Source organism: Cavia porcellus, unplaced genomic scaffold (genome assembly GCF_034190915.1).
Source record: "Cavia porcellus strain 051 isolate PalLab524CR breed Dunkin Hartley unplaced genomic scaffold, mCavPor4.1 scaffold_5, whole genome shotgun sequence".
Classification (NCBI taxonomy): domain Eukaryota; kingdom Metazoa; phylum Chordata; class Mammalia; order Rodentia; family Caviidae; genus Cavia; species Cavia porcellus.
Genome location: NW_026947488.1, coordinates 49604699 through 49625544, shown reverse-complemented (window position 1 = coordinate 49625544; position 20846 = coordinate 49604699). Strand labels below are relative to the sequence as shown.

Below are 20846 nucleotides of genomic sequence, written 5' to 3'. Positions count from 1 at the left end.
GACAATTCTGTTCCTCTTTGCCAAAAGCCAAAGACTGAATTTCCAGTCTTGCCTGAAGTACCAAGAATTGTGACTCACTCTGATCAATAAGATTTAAAAGGGTGCTGGTAGGGTTCTGGGAAAGCTTTTACTTTTGTGATAAAGTGGTGAGATCAATCCCATCGCAGAACACATGGCAGCCACTTTGTGGCAAAGAGGAAAAACACACTAGGATGGGAGAAGGGTAAGATAAAAAATCTAGGTCTGTGGTGGTAAATCTATGGTATGTATGCTGCAGCAGGGTGTGTCATTGAAAGCTCCAAAAGCGGGGCTGGGGATTTAGCTCAGTGGCATAAGCACCTGCCTTGCACACAGGCAGTCGTGAGTTCGATCCCTGGTACCGATTAAAAAAGAAAGAAAGAAAAAGAAAGAAAGAAAGAAAGAAAGCTCCAAAAGGTTTGCCATCACTGGTTTAGGTCTGCAATGAGCCAAAACCTGTGACACCCACATCCAGACTTCTTATTAGGTGAGGAAAAATAAAGCAAAATTTAAAGTCCTTAAAAAAGAAGAAAACAGGCATGGTAGTGTACTCCTCTAATCCCAGCATTTGGGAAGTTAAGGAAGGAGGGTCATTGTGAGTTCAAGACCCTACAAAATGAGCTCAAGGCCAGCCTGAACTACATGAGACCCTGTCTCAAAAAGACACACACAAAAAAAGTCCCATAAGTCAGGTTGTGTTACTTAAAATTTTTTGTTATTACTGTTTTTGCAATACTATAGATTGAACTCAGGGCCTTTGTGCTAAACTACCTCCCCAGCCCTTGTTTTTGTTGTGTATGTAGCACAGGCTGACCTCAAGCTCATGACAAATCTCCTGCCTCAGCCTCCCAAGTGTTAGGATTACAGGCTTGTGCCACTGTACCCAACTCCAGCCCTTTTTTTATTTTGAGAAAGCGTCTTGCTGAGTCACCAGTTGTTCAGGCTTGCCTTGAAGATGCACTCTTCCTGCCTTACCTTCCCCAAATGCAAGGTGCATTCTCAGTTACAGAACTTTGTAAGAACAGAACTATAAAAGTACAGCTCCCTGATATGTAGTACATTGGGATCCTTTTGCCACTAACTGCAAACCTTCTCTCAGCCTTCACTTTTATGTGTTTTGCCCTCAAACACTACAATCATTGTAAAGTGGCTGAAATCACTGCAAGCTGTATCCAGCTGTCCTGCATCTCCTGGCTTTTAGCCAGCAGGTTGATATCCAGTTCTGAGCTACAGGCAGCCTTGAGCTCTTTTAACAGTAGCGTGTGAGTGGAAGAGAAAGCCCCATTGGGCACAGAGGTGGAACCACAACTCCTGCTGGGCAACATGGAAGAATTTGGGCTTTGGGCCAACCTCCTGGCATGGCCCAGTGAGCACCTCTGGCCTTATCCCCTGGGAAATGTTTACTCCAGCTCTGCCCTCCATATTCCCAACCCCCCGGCTTGCCTCCCATACCTGCAAAGACAGAAGGCCATTCAAGAGGCTTTCTCTGTTTTATTTCTTTGGGAAAGGAAAACGAAAAGTCTTTCCATCACATATGGTAGAGATATATATTTATATATATTTATATATAATTTATTTTGTGGTTGGACATCCCAAAGCTGAGACTGTTCATATTTTTTTTCTTTTTTCTCTTCTTCTCCCAGGCCCTGTGGCTCAGGCCCAGGTTCTAGGACAGGTGCAGTGTGGGGTGAGTGGAATGGGCAGTGATTGACAGGGTGGCTTCCCACCCAGCTCAGAGACCTGGTGGGGACCACCCAGAGGAGGCTGTGCAGGTAAGAGGCCACGCAGAGCCTCCTGTTTTTGTGGGGGATGCACAGCTCATTAAACAGTCACCAGTCATGGAGGAGGCTGGTCAGGGTTGGGGGAACTTGCTCACAGTAGTTGCCAGCTCTCTCTACCCTGCCCCCAAACTCAATATTGAGAGTGGGAGAGAGAGTGAAAAAGAGAAATACAAGGGCTAAGGACCAAGCCTCCTCCAATTTTTATTGCTGGTGAATTATAAATTTGCTTTCTTAGATGGGAACTTAGAATTTCCCTTTCTGGCTTGGGGAGATAAACTCTGAGAGGGCTCCTAGAGAAGGAAGTGACACTGTTGTCTCAACCCCCAATGGTAACCCTGACAAGCCTCCCAGGACAAATTGTTGAGCCAACTCACAGCCTAGACAAGGAACACCACAGTGTGTCCCTCTCAGGTCAGCCTTGTTCTTCAAGGGCAATCACATCCAACCCTTCCTGGGCCCCTAAAACAAAGGCCTCAGGCTCAGGCTCAGGCCAGTGGAGCTGGGAAGCACACAGTGCACCAAAGGTCAAGCAGGATTTTCTACTGGAAGAAAAGGTGAGACTTTGGGGAAGAGGCAGCCTGGGAAGATGATATTCTGAGCATGAAAGCAGGAGGCAAGGGGAGGTGGGGGAGGGAAGATTCAGGAAGACATCACAGACGCTCATCTGACCTCAGAAACTAGGCAAGGGGAGTGCCTGAGAGGCAGGTAGCACTTAATAGCTGTAGTTAGAGCCAGACAGTGGCCCTGGGTGTGGGGTCGGCCAAGAAGCTGGGGTGATTGCCCTGGGGGATCCTGGTTGGCAGGGTAAAGGTCTAAGCCTCTGAGTAACCCTTTCCAAGAACAGGAAGGCAGATCTCCCTGGGCACTGAACTGCTAATCCCAGCCCTGCCCTCCCCTAACACATGCATAGGGACACACACTCAAGACCAGGCCAGACTCTGAGGCCTGAGCCCAAGAGACCTTGGGGGGGAGGGGCTGGGCAGGCAGCCCTCTCAACCACAGGCAGGCCATCTGCTCCCACATGTCCTGCCAGTCTACCCAGGGAGGGAAAACACCACAGGAGGAGAGAGGCCAGGAGCCCAGAGTCTGTCGACCTTGGCAGACTCATGCAGGCCCCCTCAGGCTCAACGGCCTAGGAGGTGAGCACAGAGAGCATCGCTAGACACAAGTGGCCATCAGCAACAGCCCGGACCCTGAGGGGCTGTGGCACCTTGCCAGCACTGCAGGCCTGCTGCCTCCATCTCCAACAAGGGGCTGCCCAGAAGGGAAGAATGCTCCCTACTACCTGGGCCCTCACCCTCACTCATCTGCCCTCTCACATCCCTCCTCAGGAGGAGGTGCAAGTGACTGCCCACACAGGCAGTGCTAGAGCTGGGAGGGTGCCAAGGGGGCAGGAGGAGCCTGGTTACAGCTGCTTTGAGAACCTCTTTGGTCTGGGGATCTGGGAACATGGGGAAGGGAGATGGAGGGAGGGGATCCTGGAGACTGGGGCCTTCAGACAGGACACTTGTCAGAGGGCCACGTGCCCAGGTGGAGGATCATATTTCTGTGGATTCGATGCGCTCAAGGCGGGAGGGGGTCCAGGCCTTCTTCTCCTCGCCATGTTGGGGCGTAGGCGTGCTTGCACCCCCTGCCGCCCCACGCTCCCGAAGCCGCCGCTCCAGCTGCTGGTTGCGCTGGTACATCTCCACATAACTCAACTGCAGCTGCTTCTGGTACTCGATGACCTTCTCTTTCTCCTCCAGCCACACGCGACGTTCCTCTGCGAAGCTGGCACCCTGGCGCTCCCGGGCCCGCCGCTCAGCAGCCAGCTCGGCCTGCAGCCGCCCCACCTCCCGCCTCAAAGCCCTTGTCCCACTCTCCCCCGCAACATCTGCCTCCCCATCCACGGAAACTAAGGACGCAGCAGCGGCCACCCCAGCCTGACGACGCATTTTGGCCTCATCACTCTCACAGGTGGCCAGTGCCTCCTGTGGTTCGGCTGGGTCCACGGGGGTCAGTGCCGGCTTGAGGCAGGTAGCAGGCAGCTCACCCTCAGCCAGCTCCAAGCTCGCCTGTTTGCTGCCGAAGGAGTCTCTCAGGCTAAGTAGCTGCTCCTCCTTCTCTCGCAGCGAAGCCCGGCCCTCCCGCAGCTGCGATCGCAGCCCCACGATCTCACTCAGCTTTTGAGAAACATCGGCCTGCGAGTCCTTCAACTGCTGCTTCAGAAGGGAAATCTCGCCAGCCTTCTGGCACACCTGTGCAGGGGCAGGTGGGAAGAGAAGCCAGGGTCAAGGCAGAGCTTTGCTCCCAGAAACCTGACGCCCATATCTAGCACCATAGGTACCAAACTTCCCCAGGGCTGAGGCTCAGCCCACATCAAACAGGACATGGTTGACACCCAGACCTCCCTGTGGGGCTCAGCATGGTCTTGGCTCATTTTACACTACCCAAGGGACAGCTTCCTATCCTCACATACCAAATTGATTCGGTTCCCTCATCCTTTTTGACATTTCCTCACCCTTACAGTAACCTGGGTTCTAAGTTCTCCAGAGGGCCAAAAGAAAGGAAAATCAGATAGGGGAAGGGGGTTGGAGTCCCCTGCCCGCACCTCCCACTTAGTTTCCTCCATCCTGGGCAGGAAGTCGGCCTGCTCCTTCTGGCAGGCGGCCACCTTGTCCTCAAGCTCTTCTCGCTGTCGCATCAGCCGGGCTGCCTCCTCTTGCAGCTGCTTCTTGTCCTGCTGCAGCCGCAGCACCTGCAACTGCAGGCCTTGCTGGGCACGCTGGGCACGGCGAGCCACCTGCTGCAACTTCCCGCTGCAGCCCTGCCGCAGCTCAGCCAGCTCTCGCTCCCATGCCTTCTGCCGCTCCTCCAGCACCTGGGCCACAGCCGCCTCACTCTGCTCCAGGCTGCGCCGCAGAGCTGCCACCTCCTGCTCCTTCTCCCACAGCCGCTCCTCCAGCTCCTGGATCAGCGCACTGGGCGAGGGTGGTGAGCAGGCTGCAAATGGCAGGCCTCCACCCCCACCCTCCCCAGATCCCAGGTGGCCTGGCCGCCCCATGGATGATGAGGACCCACTCTTGCTGGAGGCCCGCCCGCTGTCTGAAGTCCCCAGGTCCTGGTATCCCGACCCCCCACCACTGCTGCTGCCACTACCGTAGCTGGCAGTGCCGATGCGGTTGATGTGGCTGGTGGAAGCACTGAGGGGGGCCAGGTGCTGGCTGTAGCTGGAGCTGTAGGTGGGCAGGCTTGTGAGTGAGTTCCGGCCTGAGTCTGAAAGGCCACCCCCACTCCCGCCCGCTGGGGTCATGGTCCGAGACTTGTCCAGTCCACCCTTGAGACCACCAGGGCCCTGTCGTCCCTCAGGGGTCCCATTGGTCTGTGGGGGACACAAGTTCTGCATGGAATGGAAATTCTTGGGTACAACAGGCTTGAAGGCCGACGGCCGAACTAGTGGCTCTGAGCACTGCATAAAAGCAAGGCAGGGGGAGGGGCATCAGAATGAGGCCTTAGTCTTGCCCAAGAGTCCCTTGCCCTAGGTCCCAGCCTCTGCCCTCTTGCCAAGACCACCTCCCACCCTACTAGACCTTTACCCTAAATCCCCCTTCTAGGTTTTTCTCTTGTATCTCCAAGCCAGGTCTCTGTTTTGAATCCACTATCTGAATTGGGCCCCAGGGCTCCACCCCACACACTTCCACCCAGCTGCCATCTGGCCCATATAAGAATGCCCACCTTGCCCTCCTCTCTGGGCTACTCCTACCCTAGAAAAGGGCTGTGAGGGTCTTAGACCCTGGTGACTGACCTGGTCTAGCTTGCCAGAAGTGGCCAGTAGCTTGGGTGGGTGGCTGGGTTCACGATACTGTGGTGGGGCCTTGTCGCTGCCACCACTGCTGCTGCTGCCACCACTGCTGCCCACCACATTGCCACAGACATCCGTGTGGTCACTGCCCCGTAGCTCGCCATTGAGGTAGAGGGAGTTGGCGAGAGTTTTGTCCTCAGAGGGGTATCGGCCAGGCCTCTCCCTGCTGGCCCCACTGCCACTGCCTCGGGGGCCAGGGAAACTGCCCTGACTGCCCCCAACCCCTGTTCGGGTGCCCACGCTTTTCATGGCAAACTCTTGGGCATGGGCCACCCCGCTGCCCACACTGCCCATGGCCAGCCGGGGGTCTGGGGGTCCAAGCTCAGAAGGCCGTGGGGCAAAGGCCAGGAGGGGATCCCGCCCTGGGTCGGCACGCACAGGCAATGTCTCCAGCTTCGCCATGACTATGCCAAGAGGGCCCTGGGGACACAGATAGGAATGCAGAGGTCAGACCCCATTTCCACTCCCACCACCCCAGCCAAGTCAGCCCCAGCCTCTCACTGTCCCCTTTCTCTACAATGGGGATGAGGGTTCCAAGCATCCCAGGTGAAGAAATAAGGCTGGATAATGGTGCTAGCCTGCTAGTGGGCGCTGCCTGTTGCTCTAGGGCACCATGCACACACCCTCCCTGCTGTGTTCAGCTCAGCAACTTCCTCCACCGCAGCCTCCCAGATTCAGGGTCCACTTCAGCTTTTGGCTGCAACTCTCAGAATTTAGGGGCTCTTGGATCAGGGCCCTCTATCTGGGTTGGAATAGGAGACCAGTACATCCAATAGGGAATTTCAAAAGTTAAGGGAGGGCGAGAAACAACCCTATCCAAAAACTGAGGGTGGGGGTCCTTCCTAGCTCCCTACCCTAGGGTGTTGCAGTCAAGGGCAGAAGTGGAAGCCACTACCAGTGCAGGCTCCTCTCCTTGCCTTTCCAAAGGGGCGGGTGGGCCGCCGGGTCCTCAAGCCTGGCACCTTCCGAGGCCCGGCCTGCAGGGGTCATGTGGCTCACTCTCACAGTGGGGGCTCGGCCCAAACCGGCTGCACGACTTTGAACGGGCTGACCGAGCCATTCCGGACTGCAGTTTTCTCCTCTGCGAAATGGGAGGAAGGAAGAACCTACCTCGTGGGGCTGCCGAGCGCCACGTGCGCGAGGCAGCGGACACAGGGATAAACTGGGGTCCTGGGGTGCAATGGGCGGAGCTGCGGGCGGATGGAGGTCCTGGGGTGCAATGGGCGGAGCTGCGGGCGGATGGAGGTCCTGGGGTGCAATGGGCGGAGCTGCGGGCGGATGGACTGCTGCGCAGCAGCAGGTGGCGAAGGATCCCTCCCGGAGATCTTCCCAGCGCGACCTCATGGGAACCTGGCTCCAAGGGGCCGCCCTCCCCGAGCTCAGCACTCTGCAGAGGTCCGCGAACCGTCTGAGGCAGGGCCGCGGCTTCGCCAGCAGTGGGAGCTGACTGATGGAGCCTCCCTCGGGGCCTGCGTTTCCCACAGATGGGGGTGGGGATCGGGGCAGAGCCTCCAGGCCCAGCTGTGCCCCAGAGGATCCCAGGCCTGCGGAGCCCTGCTAGGAATGCATTGCCACCAGGAAGACTTCCTGGATTACCCCTCCCCCCTCCCAGTGGACCTTGACCCAGCTCAGTACGGTGAAGTCCTTCTAGCCAGTTCTGTGGGTATGCGCCCCCTCCCGAAACGCCGGCCCACAGGAGAAGGGGGAGCAGGCCCTCGGGTTACCTGTGCTGTGGGGAAGCCCTGCTTCCTGGTTCCTTTGTCTCAAATCCGCATTTGTGATCACCTGTTCTAGAGACCTGCATAATCCGGCCTGACAGGGTCGCCAAGCAGTGCCGGCCCTGGCTAGCCACTCATGTGTGCCAGAGACTGGAAGAAGCACCCTTCAGGCCCTTGAGCCATAGTTCCCCCAGAAACAAGGCAGGAAGAGATTCATGGTAAGGTAAAGAGATTCATGGAATGTTCCTTGAGTGCTCAGCATAGGTCTTCTACCCAAAAGTGCAAGTTGGTTTGTGTGTGTGTGTGTGTGTGTGTGTGTGTGTATGCGCACACGCGCACCTGCGTGCCTTTTTGAGACAGGGTCTTGCTAGGCAGTTCAGCATGGCCTTAGGCTCACTTTGTAGCCCAGGCTGCTGGCTGGTCTCAAACTTGCAATGTTCCTCCTGCCTCAGCCTTCCAAGTGCTAGGATTACAGGAGACAGAAGTCCAGTTCTAATGCTGTAACCTTCCTATCAGGCTTCAGACCAAGACAGCCTGACGAAACTCCCTTTTGGGATCTTCTAGTCACACCAGAAATTACAGCCCTGGATGGTGGGAAAGGTCACTATCAAGCTGATCCATTATCTTTGTAGAGTTCCATTCTCTTATCTGACCTCCTTCTTCCAATCAGTCTGTTCCAACACAGGGCTGGGGACCAGGCTGGTGCAAGAGAGGCCCAAGGGTGCAGATGAAGTACAGGATGCATACTCCCTCTCAGAGAGGCCTTCATAAATTTTGTGCCTTAGGCCTCACTTGCATTACCCTAGTCCCTAATGAGACTCCAGTCTCCAGCATTCTACCCCTTGGCCTAGAAACCTAGTCTAAACATGGCCCTTTTCTCTTGCCATACTTGGGTGCAATGTAGGAAGCAGCAGGGACTGGGAAGATAGAGGCTCACTGGCCCAGGGCTTCAAACTAGTGGGAAGGCTGTGCAGGTTAAAGAAGGAGGAACCAGTAAAACCTCAAACAGTTGGGTTTCAGGTGGTGGGGATAATGGAGGTGTTTGGGCTGGGGCACCAGGGTAGATGTGATACCCTTAACACACAAGAGAAGATTGCTTAGGACAAATGGGGGCTTTAGCAAAGACCAAAGAAAGATGCCTTTCATGCGCTGGGTGGAGAAAGAGACTAGAATTGTCAGCATCGAAGGGTGGTGTGGGTGGGTCGTTTCAAGCTAGGTGGGCAGGGCCCCAGAGGTCTGGGAAGTCTTGTGGTAGCAGAAAAAATGCCAAGAGTCCTCGATGGGTGTGGTGGTGTGCACCACAGTCCAGCTACTGGAGAGGACCACCTGTGTGTGGGAATTGATTGCTAAGCCTGGACATCAGTGAGACTGTCTCAAAAAGAAAAAAAGCTCTTCTCTACTAAAAAGAAAGGGACTAGGCACAACCGAGATAGAAGAGTGTGCCCTGGATTTGGCAGCTGAAGACATCACTGGCATCTGTATCAGAATGGCTTTAGAAAAGTGGTACAAGGCAAAAGCAGAACACAAGAGTGGAGGAGTGCAGAGACAGAAGAGATGGCAGAGTTCACTACTAAAAGAGGCCAGAGAAAACCATCACTAAAGAGGTTTGAGATCTAAGTGCTTTTTTTTTGTTTGGTTTGGTTTTTGAGGCAGGGTCTCACTATGTAATACAGACTGGCCTTGAACTCACTATATAGCCCAGGCTGGCCTCAGACTTACGGTGATCTTTTTGTCTCAGCCTCTTAAGTGCTGGTATTACAGGTATGCACCACAGCTCCAAATGCTTTTTTAATTTTAAAATTAAAGATGGTTGAAATCTGAGGGCTGGGGATGTGGCTCAGTGGTAGTTTTTGCCTTGCATGCAAAAGGCCCTGGGTTTCAACCCAGCACTAACCCCACCAAATGTTGAATATGCTGATGCGTCAAAGGAAGGCATCACTAAGATAAAAGGTAAAGATACAGGCAGGGCTCTAGCTGCGGGGAGGGTTGCACCAAGGGCCTGCGTGTCACCAGAAACAAACCTCAGAGGTGAACATGTGGATCATGACAAGGGGTAATGTTTGGAGGGCTGCTTTGTAAACTGTGAGATGTAATAGAACCATGCAGCACGACCTCCTCTGAGATCCAGGAAAGGAGAACCTGACCATAGATGTGGGCTAATCATTGGATCCTCTATTTAACTGCCTAGGGTATGTGTGATCTCCTGTTAGGCTCAGATGCCAAGTTCTGAGCCTCCCCGGTGCTCTACCTGAAGAATCCTTCATTGTCAACCAATAGAAGCTCTCCCTGGAGCCTCCCTCTCCATTCTTGACCATGTTTTTTATTTTTCTTTGTCCTTTTTTTTTAAAGACAAGGTCTCACTATGTAGTTCAAATTGGCCTTGAACTCACTAGGTAGTCCAGGCTGACCTCGAACTCACAGCTATCCTCCTACCTCAGCGTTCTGGGATTATATATGTGCACCACCATACCTGACTCTTACCCATATTTCTAACCTGTTATGATCAACCCCTTGCAAGTGTTCTTTGCACTTTGCCTCTCCCATGCTTGGACTGTTGTAGCTTTTCTCAAAACCCCAGCAGGGAGCTAGAAGGACAAGGAAGAGGATGCTTTTCCTGATAAGCAAGAAATGCAGGGAAAGGTCAAGATCCTGAACTGCCCCCCCTGTAACTGACTGTGGTCCACAACAGCAGGCTTGTGGCCTCAGCATGGGATGACAGCCTGTTGCCTGACTGCTTCTATCTCTGTTCCATCAAACTTAAGTGCCTAAGACATTGTGCATTGTATTAGTGATTACAAAGGGGCTAAATGCAGGTCCTTCCAAATCACTGTGACCACCCAGGCCCACCCATAGGTAGGCATGCTTGGGGTCTCAAAGGTCCCAAATCCAGACCATTCTGCTTCCTAAAGATCTCAATAGCCCCTCCTGCCAGCACCCTTGCTTGGTGTCTTCACTGGTTTTTTTTCTGCACTTCCTCCCTGAGCTGCCGGGGGGACTCCTTCTAAAGGGCAAAGCCAATCTCATCTCTGCTCTGCCCATATCCTTCCATGAACAGGGTCAAGGGCAGTAGATGGAGTTCTAGTGCATCAGCTCCAAGTATAAATCACAGCTTGACCGATAAGGGGTGGAAACCTCATGCAGGTTATTTCACCTTCAGTTTTCACACATAGCTTGCAGGAATTTTAAGAAGTACATGTATTATGAGTAAAATGCTTCATATTCCTTTTAGTCCCCAGACCCAAGCAGAGCTTGCAGTAGGTTCCCCAAGACCCCTCCTGATGCCCTTCCCATATCTTCCATGACCTAAGCTCTTCACCACTCCACACACAATCTTTTCTCAGTTCTCTGAGCCCACCCCATATCTTTCTAGAACCATTCCAAAAGCTGCTGCTCAAGACAGCATCCCTCATACCTCAAGAGTATTGCTGCACTTGGCTTAAGACACCCCAGAGAGATTTCACTCTGAAGACACCCCAGGGCTGGATGGTGGATGGCCCAGGGGCAAGTGTTCTAGGGGCCTCTGGGCTCTGGCACCACGACATGCAAGATGAATGCATGTGGGAATACTAGTTATAAGCTATGCAAATGGGCAATGAATCCAAGCAGAGAAACCAGGAAGGGCTTTAGGATGAAGGACTGAGGGAGGAAAGAGACCCAGGGGCACTGTAGAGCTTTCGGGGTGCAGAGACCTCCACAACTTCTAGGTTGGGAAGTGTAAGTGGAGATGCATCTTCCCTTGGAGGTGTGGGCATCGCAAAGGAGAGGGCCCATCCCTTAGATCCTGGCTATGATGAAACTGGTGCTTCAGGACTGAGGGGGCCGACAGCGCACCCACCCCATCCAGAGCACACACGGGCTCGCACAAGCCTCTGCTGGGGGCGGTAGAGGGGGGTAGGGATTTGCTATTCACCAGCAGCCCAAAGCTCGCTGCGCCAACAGATACAGACACCGGCCACAGGCGATCGGCAGAGGTGCCCGAGGGTCTCTGCAGTAGAGGAAATCCGGTCCCACCTCCCCGGACTCCCCACCAACCTGTGTGGCCCCGGGGGGCGGGGCGCAGAGGGAAGAGGTGACATAATCCCGGCCGCACCCCCTCCGGCCGCCTCCCCCAGGGCCGGGTGAAGCATCCATGACATCATCGGCCTCATCTCTGCTCCCCTCCCCCCGGGACCCCAGGAGCGGGACGCGCCCCCCTCCCCTGCTCCCAGTCCAGCCATACGGTGCAGCGGACACCGCGGCAGTTCACAACCAGGAGGAACACCAGGGTGGGCCTGCTTCACTTACTCGCTGCCTCAGGGTCCAGTGCAGGATCTCCTACGCGGCGCCACCGACTCGGCTCGCTGGCGCAGCCCGAAGCCCGCCCGGCGGGGCGCACGGCGCGGGCCCGGCTCCGCTCCGCGCCCCTCCCGCTCCCCGCCCCTCAGCGGCTGCGGCAAACGCGAGCCCGCCCTCCTGCCACGCCCCCCAGGGCCGCCAATCCTCGGGCTGGGGCGGGGCGCGGTGCCTTAACCCCTCGGTGGCTGCGGTCCCGCCCTCACGTGGGACTCGGGCTCACCCCCTGTAAGGCAGAAGTCTGCCGGAGTCCCGCTGCCCGTCGCCAGGTACCCGCCCTCCGAAACCTTAGGGCTGAGCCCCTAATTCTTCCTCTCCAAGACACCCAGCGGGACCACGCCCCCCATCCCATCTTTGGGGAGGGGGACAAGACCCTCTGGTTAAGGAAGAGACTCTCAGCTCAGAGCCCCAATCCTCTCTTACGCTTGCTATTCTGGAAACAGAGAGGCGTCTGAGACCCCGCATGTCTGCTAGGTGGGGGTGGGACCAGCCGTCGCGGGTGGATCTGACAACGCAGAGGAAAAACCGCCTGGGCTGTGGGACGGCGGACAGGCTTGTGGGAGGTGTAAAAGCCAAAACTATGTCCACCAGCAAGCGGAGCCGATTTGAAACTTGCTGCTTAAGAAGGTTTGCCGTCTAGAAGGTGCGAGGAAAGACACACACTGCACAGAAGCAGTGTTGTAGCGCTTTGCTCTGCGCCCCATGCCTGGTTTGAGATCCGGCTCCAGCCCCCAAATTGCATGCCCGGGTGAAAGAGAGCGAAGTAAGGGCTTAATCTCCGACTCCGCACCAGCTTCATGCGCGTGGCCCGCGTTCACTGTGTGGGATTACCCGGCGGCCCAGGAGGCCTGCCCGGAACAGGGAGTCGGCTTTGAACTGTAGTCCTAGCCTCGTGGGGAAGGAAGCGAGGCTAAGGGCTCAGTGTTAGCCAAAGCCGGGGAGGTACCAGGGTCTGTCCTAACAGCCACAGCGCAGTCTGGGATTTAACACATTACATCTCTGCTGTGACAGTGCTGTCCTTCGTCTTTTGTCATTCAATTTTAGTTTTTACTTATTAGTATTTTCTAAATTTTTTCCACATTTGTTTGTCTACGACTTTTAAGGCCAAAAGCCTGGTTTTAGTTCTGCTTATGATTGCCTTTAATTTATATCTCAAATTAGCTAATGACAGATGTCTGCAGTGTTATGTAAATGAGAAATTGAAAAACTTTTGTATATTTTATGGGGTTGTGTATGGACCTTATGAAAAATGTAAATGTACCTTTTACACTCACACCTTTTACTTGTTCACTTTATCTGGGATGATAAACCCAACTTTTGCTTGTGAGTGTGTGTGTGTGTGTGTGTGTTACCAGGGATTGAACCCAGGGCCTTTCTATTCCAGCCCCCCCACCTTTTTTAAAAATTTTGAGACAAAGTCTTACTAAACTGGTAAACTTTCCAGGTCATCATCCTGGTATATCCTCCCAGAGATCTGTCACCACATAGATTCCTTTCTGTCAAGGTGTAGCTAAATGGCAGAGCGCCTGCATAGCACACATAAGGCCCTGGATTCAGCACTACAGAAACAATGCTCTTTTTCAATCACTTTTGGCTTTTTCCAGCCTATTTTTAGCACTTTCTCTGGCTTTTTTTTTTTTTTTTCTTTCTTTTTTTGGTCTTTTTGAGACAAGGTCTCTATGCAGTTCAGGCAGGCCTCCAACAACATGCAGCAATTCTCCTGCCTCAGTCTCCCAAGTGCTGAGATCACAGGCATGCACCACCACACTTAGCTTGGGTTATTTTTGTGGGTACTAAGAATCAAACTAAAGACCTCATGCTTTTCAGGCAGACATTGCACTGATGAGCTATATCCCTGGCTCCCTACCAGCCCTATTTTTAGTTAGTTTCAATGTCATTGCCAGTTTCTTATGTTCTACTCGTCACTTGGACCCATCTCTCACATGACTGGTGATTTCAGAAAGGACAATTTCTCTAAGCCTTTGCCCTAGGTAAAAATGGCTTCTTGGCTGTGCAAATGTTTACAAGATTCTCTTGTCCTTACCTCATTGTCTTGTAGCACTGAAAATGGTAGCAAAATTGGGCTTGTATGCTTAAGGCCTGATGCTTGTAGGCATTTTATTCTCAAAGTAAAAACATATTGCCAATGTAAGTTTTTATGGGGCCTTTATCCATTTCCCAGAAACAAAGGATGTCTCATTAGCTTAGAAAAATCTTCTAATATGTTCCTGTCCATTCTGTAAACAGATCTTTTTCCTTGCCCTAAGACTGCCACATTGGAACACCATTGTCAAATTTTTGTTCTATTTCTCTTCATACTGGGAAAGAATCTTGTCATTCCTCACCATCCCAGATTTAATTTGCTCCAGTTGAGTACTTTTTGACAATAAGACATTTTATTGTACTTATTTATTTGTATTTCAGTCAATTTCCCTCTACCTTTATTATTTTTTCCTTAAAGGAGAGGTGTAATTTGGATTTCAGCTTTCTCTTTAGAGTTCTCTATTCCTATTTCATGGAGAATGTGGTTTCACATCTTCAGAAATACCAAAAGAAGAGAACACTATCTGTTCTAATGCAGAGGAAAACCTTGATAAAGTAGACTATTTTTTGGAAAATGGTAACAGAAGATGTTGAAAATATCCAGGAAAAGTCCAAAAAAGTCTAAATTGATATAGTTCAATGGAAAAATTCTCTCAAACTTTCACTAAACAAATCATCCTCATCCTGTAAACCAGAGTACAGAAAAGACAATGTTATTTCATGTTATGAAGCCACAATTCCCCTTTGCCAATTTCTGATAACAGCAGCATAGAAAGGAAAACCACAAACCAATCATAACAGTTCAGAGGGAATAATCCTGAGTACAATTCAAGGAAATAAAATTAAATACTATGCATATGAAGTTAATAAGCTATGAGTTTGCTAAAGAAAAAAGCAATCATTGAATGAAACTAGGCACAGCCGGGTGTAGTGGCAGTGTGCCTGTAGTTCCAGCAAATCAGGAGTTCCAGACCAAATAAAGCAAAAGAAAGAAAGAGAGAAAAATACAGGGCTAGGGATATGACTCAGTAGTAAAGTTCTTTCCTTGCATGCACAAGACCTTGGCCCTGGGTTCAATTCTCCAGCACCATAAAAAAAAAATCATTCAAAATAAATATCCAGGGGCAGGGGATTTAGCTCAGCAGCATAAGCATCTGCCTTGCAAGCAGGCCGGTTGTAAGTTCGATCCCAGTACTGATAAATAAATAAATAAATAAATATCCAGCCAGGTGTGGTGGCACATGCCTGTAATCCCAGCACCTTGGGAGGCTGAGGCAGGCAGATCACTGCAAATTCGAGATCAGCCTGAGTTACAAAGTGAGCTCAAGGCCAGCCTGAACTGCATAGCAAGACCCTGTCTCTAAATAAATAAATAAATAAATATCCGAAGAAACTTTCCTAATAAACTAGGAACAGCTGAAATTTAGATTCAATATCATGTGCTGCCTTGACTTTGTTAAATCAGGAGGGCCCTGAATGGCCTAACCTCAAGCTTCTCTCCCTCTTAGGGCCTGTGGATAAGATCCCTAGCCTAACAATCCTCTTATCAAATGGGCCAGGTGCAGTTCCTGCTTATCTCTCAGTAGAGGGTTTTCGTCCCCTGACAACCTTCAGAATTATTCAAACAGGCCAAGCACATCTCTTGCAGGAGCCAAGAGGTACAACATCCTCTGGTTTCTATAATGCCTGTGTCCCATAGCCCCTGGTTGTTTACTCCGTTCTCAAGTGCAACCCTCCTGTGGCTTTGCAGGATTTGCGGTGTCCTCTTCCTGTGTTGTGATTGGATATAACATAAACTACTATCAATTTCACTTGTTCAGGAGCAGGTGTCCGTTTTGGCAACTGCTGTAAACAGAGTGGGTATCACTCCTCCATCTTCATCAATTAAGAGGCAGTGATTATAACAAAAATTCAGAGGCAGGAGGATCACAAATTGGAGTCCTGACAAGGCAACTTATCATACTTGTCTCAAAAACTTAAAAGAGGCTGGGGACTTAGCTCAGTGGCTTAAGTAGTTGCCTGGTAAGTGTAAGGTTGTGAGTTTGATCCTCGGTACAAAATAAAATAAAATAACAGGACTGGGCGTACAGCTCAGTATGACGGCCCTGGGTTCAATCCGTAGTACCCCACCTTCATCCCAGCCATACACACAAAATAAAAAAACTGGTAATATCCCTTGTTGGCGAGGCTATAAGGAAATGGGACAGGCATAGTGGGGCCTGTTTGTTTTGCAGTCTTTTTTTTTTTTTTTTTTACTTTTTTTTTTTTTTTTTTTGTCTTTTTCACTTTTATCGGGACCAGGGATCGAACTCACGACCGCCTGCTTGCAAGGCAGGCGCTTATGCCGCTGAGCTAAATCCGCAGCCCCGTTTTGCAGTCTTAAGGACTGAACCTGTGGTTTTCAACATGCTAACCAAGTGCTGTACCATTGAGCTACACATTTCTCAGCCCTCAAGTTGTTTTAAGTAAGTTCTATTATTTTTGTCTTATTTTTTGAGACAGGATCTTGTTATGTAGTTCAGGCTGGCCTCAAACTCATGGTGATCCTCCTGCCTCATCCTCTCAAGGGCTGGGATTACAGGTGTTTGGCACCATACCCAGCTTCTATTCAACTTTTAGAGAGCTTAGTTAAGCCCAGCACTCAGGTGGCTGAGGCAAGAGTGTCCCTGTAACTTTGAGGTCAGCCTGGGCTACATAATCGAGTTCAAAGCCAGCCTACCATACATAGTGAGGCCCTGTCTCAAAAAATAAAACAAAATTCCCTGTCACCATCTAATATTCTAGTAAGCATAATAATGGCCTCTCAAAGATGTCAAATCCTAATCCCCAAATCTATGAATATGCTTGACTATACAGCAAACAGAAATAAATGCCATAGACAGAATTAAGGTTTCTGATCAACCAACTTTAAAAAACAGAGATTAGCCTGGATTGTCCAGATGGGTCCGGTACTCACAAGGGTCCTTAAAAGTAAAACAGGAACAAAGAAGAAAGGGAAAGGGAGATATGACTACAGAAAAATGGTCAGCAATGCAGCATCATTAGTTTTACAGATCGAGGAAGAGGGCCACAAGCCAAGAAATGTGGCTGGCCTCTGAAAACTTGAGGAACACAGCCCTACTCTGATTTTAGTCCAGTAAGACTTGTATTGGACTTTAAGCTACAGAACTGTAAGATAATAAATCTGTGGGGGTTTTTTTTGTCTTTTTATAGGTACTGGGGATCGAACTCACAACTGCCTGCTTCCAAGGCAGGCGCTTATACCACTGAGCTAAATCCCCAGCCCCAAATCTGTGTTGTTTTACAACATTGTTTGTTATAGCAGCACTAGAAAACTAATACATATAACAGATGCTCATTCATTTGTTGAATGATCAAATTGTAAAACGCTGTCTATAGACAAATGGACAGAGAAATAGATCACTCACAGAATCAAATGGCCAATTAGCAGCTGAAAACACTTCTTCCTGCTATTGAGGAAATGCAGATGTGATATATTAAATTAGCACACTACTCTGATCCTGTGGGGTCCTACCTTCCAGGTCATTGGGAAAGGAACTTGGGGCTTTTCTGAGATGATTGCATGGTTACCTCTGAACACTAGTCTGGGGACAGAAGAGGCACTGTAATCCATGCTAACACTATGTTTGTACTAAAACTTTTTACAGCTATGTTTGCTTTATGAAGAAATGAAAACCTCTGGAAATGGGCCAAACATTCCTGGGAATTACTAGTAAAGGGCTTGGGGGTTATCTAGACCAATATAAAAGCATAACTGAAATGATTATGATACCAGGTCTTTTACAAATTGTTTTCTAAGCTAAACCGTATACACATAAACACAGGTACAGATGGTCCATGAAAAATGCTAAGAATTGAAAAATACACATTTATGCCTGTATTCTCATCACCATTCTTCATTAATTATAACACATTATCTATATTTTATGCCATATGTTCCCTAGCATTCTCCTGTAACTTCTTCTCTATCTGTGATACTGGGGGTGGAACCCAGGAACTCACTTAAGCTCCACAAAAGCTCTACCACTAAGCCACATCCTCAGATTCTGTCCCCTACTGTAACACTTAATGTTTAACTGACAATAGTAAGAATTCATCTATACCTACACACTGTAAACCTCATTGCAAGGTATTTGATAAGAGTAAAAACAAGGGCCAGTTACCGTCCCAATCAAGTGCCGAGTACTCACATCTACCTATGAAACATGATCTTTCTTTCGGTCTTGCTACATAGTTCAAGCTGGCCTAGAACTCACGGTGGTGGCTCCATAAACTTTTGTTACTTGCCTTTGTGTCTTTCATTTACATTTGCCAACTTTTCCTCTCCTAAGTTGCTCTCATCCAATATAGTAACCGAGATGTGGAAAAATAAGAATTTCTTAATGATAATAGATTATATGTTCAATTATTTTTCATCTATGGCATTTGTGTTTATTACTGTGGTTTACAAATATCTTAGTATGAGGCAATACTAACAAACTAAAAAGACATTAAGTAACTGGCAAACTAGACATAAACTCTGTGTCCACACTGATACGCTGTTCAGTGAACTGTGGGGTATCGCTCAACAACAAAAGTGACCTGATTTGTTGACAAACAGGTAAAAGAATACTTGTTAAAGCAGCAGAGGTGTTAAATCCTATTTAATTCGGATATGATTAGACTATTAACAGTTCTGGGGGCTTTTTTTTTTGGTACCGGGTGTTCAACTCACCATGTCGTGTTCACCACACAGGCACTTATGCCACTGAGCTAAATCCCCAGCTCCAGGGCTTTTGTTTTTGATGGTAGTTAAGGACTGGACTCAGTATCTTGCACATCCCAGGCAGGTGTTCTAGCACAGAGCTACATCCCCAGCCCTAGTTTCATTCCTATCAATAATGTGTTTTTTTTATAATTGTTTTGGTCTTTTTTAGACAGTTTCACTATACAAATTCAGGTTGGCCGCAGACTCATGGTGATCCTCCTGCCTCTGCCTCGAGAGTGCTGGGATTACAGCGTGTATCACCATGCCTGGCAATGTGTTTTTTGTATATGTTAGAAATGTGAACCGTCCAGGAAGATAGCACAGTGATGGGCAGCAGAGAAACACCTTCTCTGCGATTCAGTGTCCAGACATTTGAATGTAACATGAGGAAGAGGAGGGAAGTGAGTCCCCAGGATCCAGAAAGGATCTGCAGCCAGAAGTGAAGCCCACAGGGAGAGCAAAGGGAGAGAAGAAGGATGCCCTCGGTATTGCTTTCTCCTTGGGCCTGAATGTGTGGGAGGGGCAGCTCAAACCTGTGGACACATGGTGACTACTGGGGACCTCAGAGGCCTCCAGGAAGAGACAACCAGTGGAACAGAGGGGAGAATGCAGCTGACTGCAGTGGCTGGTGTGTCATTCACTGTGGGGGATGAGGTGTCACTTTGTAGGCCCAACCCCCTCTAACCTACAATTTACAATAGCCGCCCTGGTATGCGAGAAGGAGGTAAAACGGGAATGCCTGTTCTCAGTGAGCCCTCACCCTCTAAAATCCATACTGTGAGCTGGCTTTGTTTTACAAAAGTCTTGAGAAAGTGGCTGGCCACCCTTTGTGACACTAACAGCAGACAAATTAACAACATTCTTGAGCTAATAAATTTCTTCCTGGGCTAGAGAGGTTATAAAAACTGGTTGTGATTATTTACTTCACTTAGATAGTTTTAAAATAAACATTATAGTCTGTCACGTTATAGCTTGCCACAAAAAATGCCTTTTCACTACTTAATTATCTGGGCTCTATAAATTGATCGGGTTTACTATATATAAATCCTAAAATAAAGATTGTGCGTACAGTGCAGTACAGTACAGTATAACGCGGTACAGACAGCAAAGGTGTCTCTCCTGTCTTTCTTTTCCAAGCGCTGTACCCCCCGTGTCCCGACAAGGCGTGCGTGTTTACCTTGCCCGGAGTTCAGAGTGCTCTAGACACTCACGACAAGTGGCGCCCGAACAGGGACTCCGAAGGTCGCTTAGGAAGGTAAGTATAATTTTATTACGGGGAAATGGGACAATCTGCTTCCTCTCCTTTCTTAAAAATTCTTAAACATTTGTTATCTATATATGGCATATCGCTCAGGTCAGCTGACTTGGATATGTGTATTGATACAATTAAAGAATATAATCCTTGGTTTCCAGATAAAGAAACTTTGGATGTAAAAGTATGGAGGAAGGCAAGGGTTAGTATAGAAAGGGCTATGCAACAGGAGGAGAAGATTCCTTTACGTTTTTGGGCTATTTGGTCGGTTGTGTACTCTTTATTAAAAGCTATGAAAGATGAACATATTATAGAAAATCTTCAACTAAAAATTAAGCCAGTTATTCAGGAATTGCCCCTCACAGAGGAGGAGCAGAATGTAGTTCAAAATGACGCTATCGCTTTAAGTAGTGAAAAGGCGTCCAAACTAAAAGTAAAATCCACTACAGCCGACTCAGCTTTAGCTGCCGCAACAATATCAAATTATGACAATCGCCCAATTTTACAGGCTATACAACATTTAACACAAGAGGTAAAACAACTCTCCGTTAAGCAAAACCCGCCTACAGTTCCCTCTACACCTCCTCCATCTAACCCTAATTAGAGTAAAGCCAAGCTAGCTTTGGCTGATCTACCAAAATTAGGGGATTCTGATGAGGAAAAGCCTGCCTTTGCTTTCCCTGTAATCAGGCCACAGCCAATAGATGGAGAGGCAGTTCCCCCTAGATGGAAAGCATTTAATATGGATGATTTAGCAAAATTAAAAAAGGCTGTAACCCTTTATGACCCTCAGGCTCATTACACTAGAGAATTAATAACATCGGTAGCAGATCACTATGGTAATCTTGCTCCTTATGATTAGAAAGCCTTGGCCAAAATTCTTTTAAAAGAGCCAAAATATTTACAGTGGCACATGTGGTTTATAGAAGGTTGTGCGAAAAAGGCAAGACAAAAATGCTGATATAGTGATAAAAATGTTTTAGAAGATATTTTAAAAACTTTACCTCAATATTTTTCTCCGTTTGGACTTGTAATAACACAGGATAAAATTCAAAAAAAAAAAGTTAGTCATTATTTGGGATATATTCTTACT

The 20846-nt window shown here is 49.4% G+C and overlaps 1 protein-coding gene across 3 annotated transcripts; it reads right to left on the bottom strand.

The window, feature by feature from the left end:
* Positions 1-1489: 1489 nt before the first annotated feature.
* Lzts3 (leucine zipper tumor suppressor family member 3) lies at positions 1490-11801 on the bottom strand. 3 transcript variants are annotated; one of them, XM_005006605.4, is made up of 5 exons: positions 11643-11801; positions 6495-6721; positions 5584-6060; positions 4390-5247; positions 1490-4036 (listed from the first exon to the last, which is right to left on the bottom strand). In XM_005006605.4, exons 3-5 carry the CDS (start codon positions 6040-6042, stop codon positions 3338-3340), a joined length of 2016 nt encoding a protein of 671 aa, XP_005006662.1. In that variant the 5' UTR covers positions 6043-6060; positions 6495-6721; positions 11643-11801; the 3' UTR covers positions 1490-3337. The 3 variants fall into 3 exon arrangements, with proteins under 3 accessions (XP_005006662.1, XP_005006663.1, XP_003476667.2); XM_005006606.4 differs by having other exon boundaries at positions 6536-6721; XM_003476619.5 differs by having other exon boundaries at positions 6558-6721.
* Positions 11802-20846: the final 9045 nt, after the last annotated feature.

Coding starts and splice junctions, on each gene's coding strand:
- Lzts3 (XM_005006605.4), bottom strand. CDS start 6,042: ATGGCGAAGCTGGAGACATTGCCTGTGCGTGCCGACCCAGGGCGGGAT. Junction 5,248..5,583: donor CTTCTGGCAAGCTAGACCAG/GTCAGTCACCAG, acceptor GCTTTTATGCAG/TGCTCAGAGCCACTAGTTCG. Junction 4,037..4,389: donor TGGAGGAAACTAAGTGGGAG/GTGCGGGCAGGG, acceptor GCCCCTGCACAG/GTGTGCCAGAAGGCTGGCGA.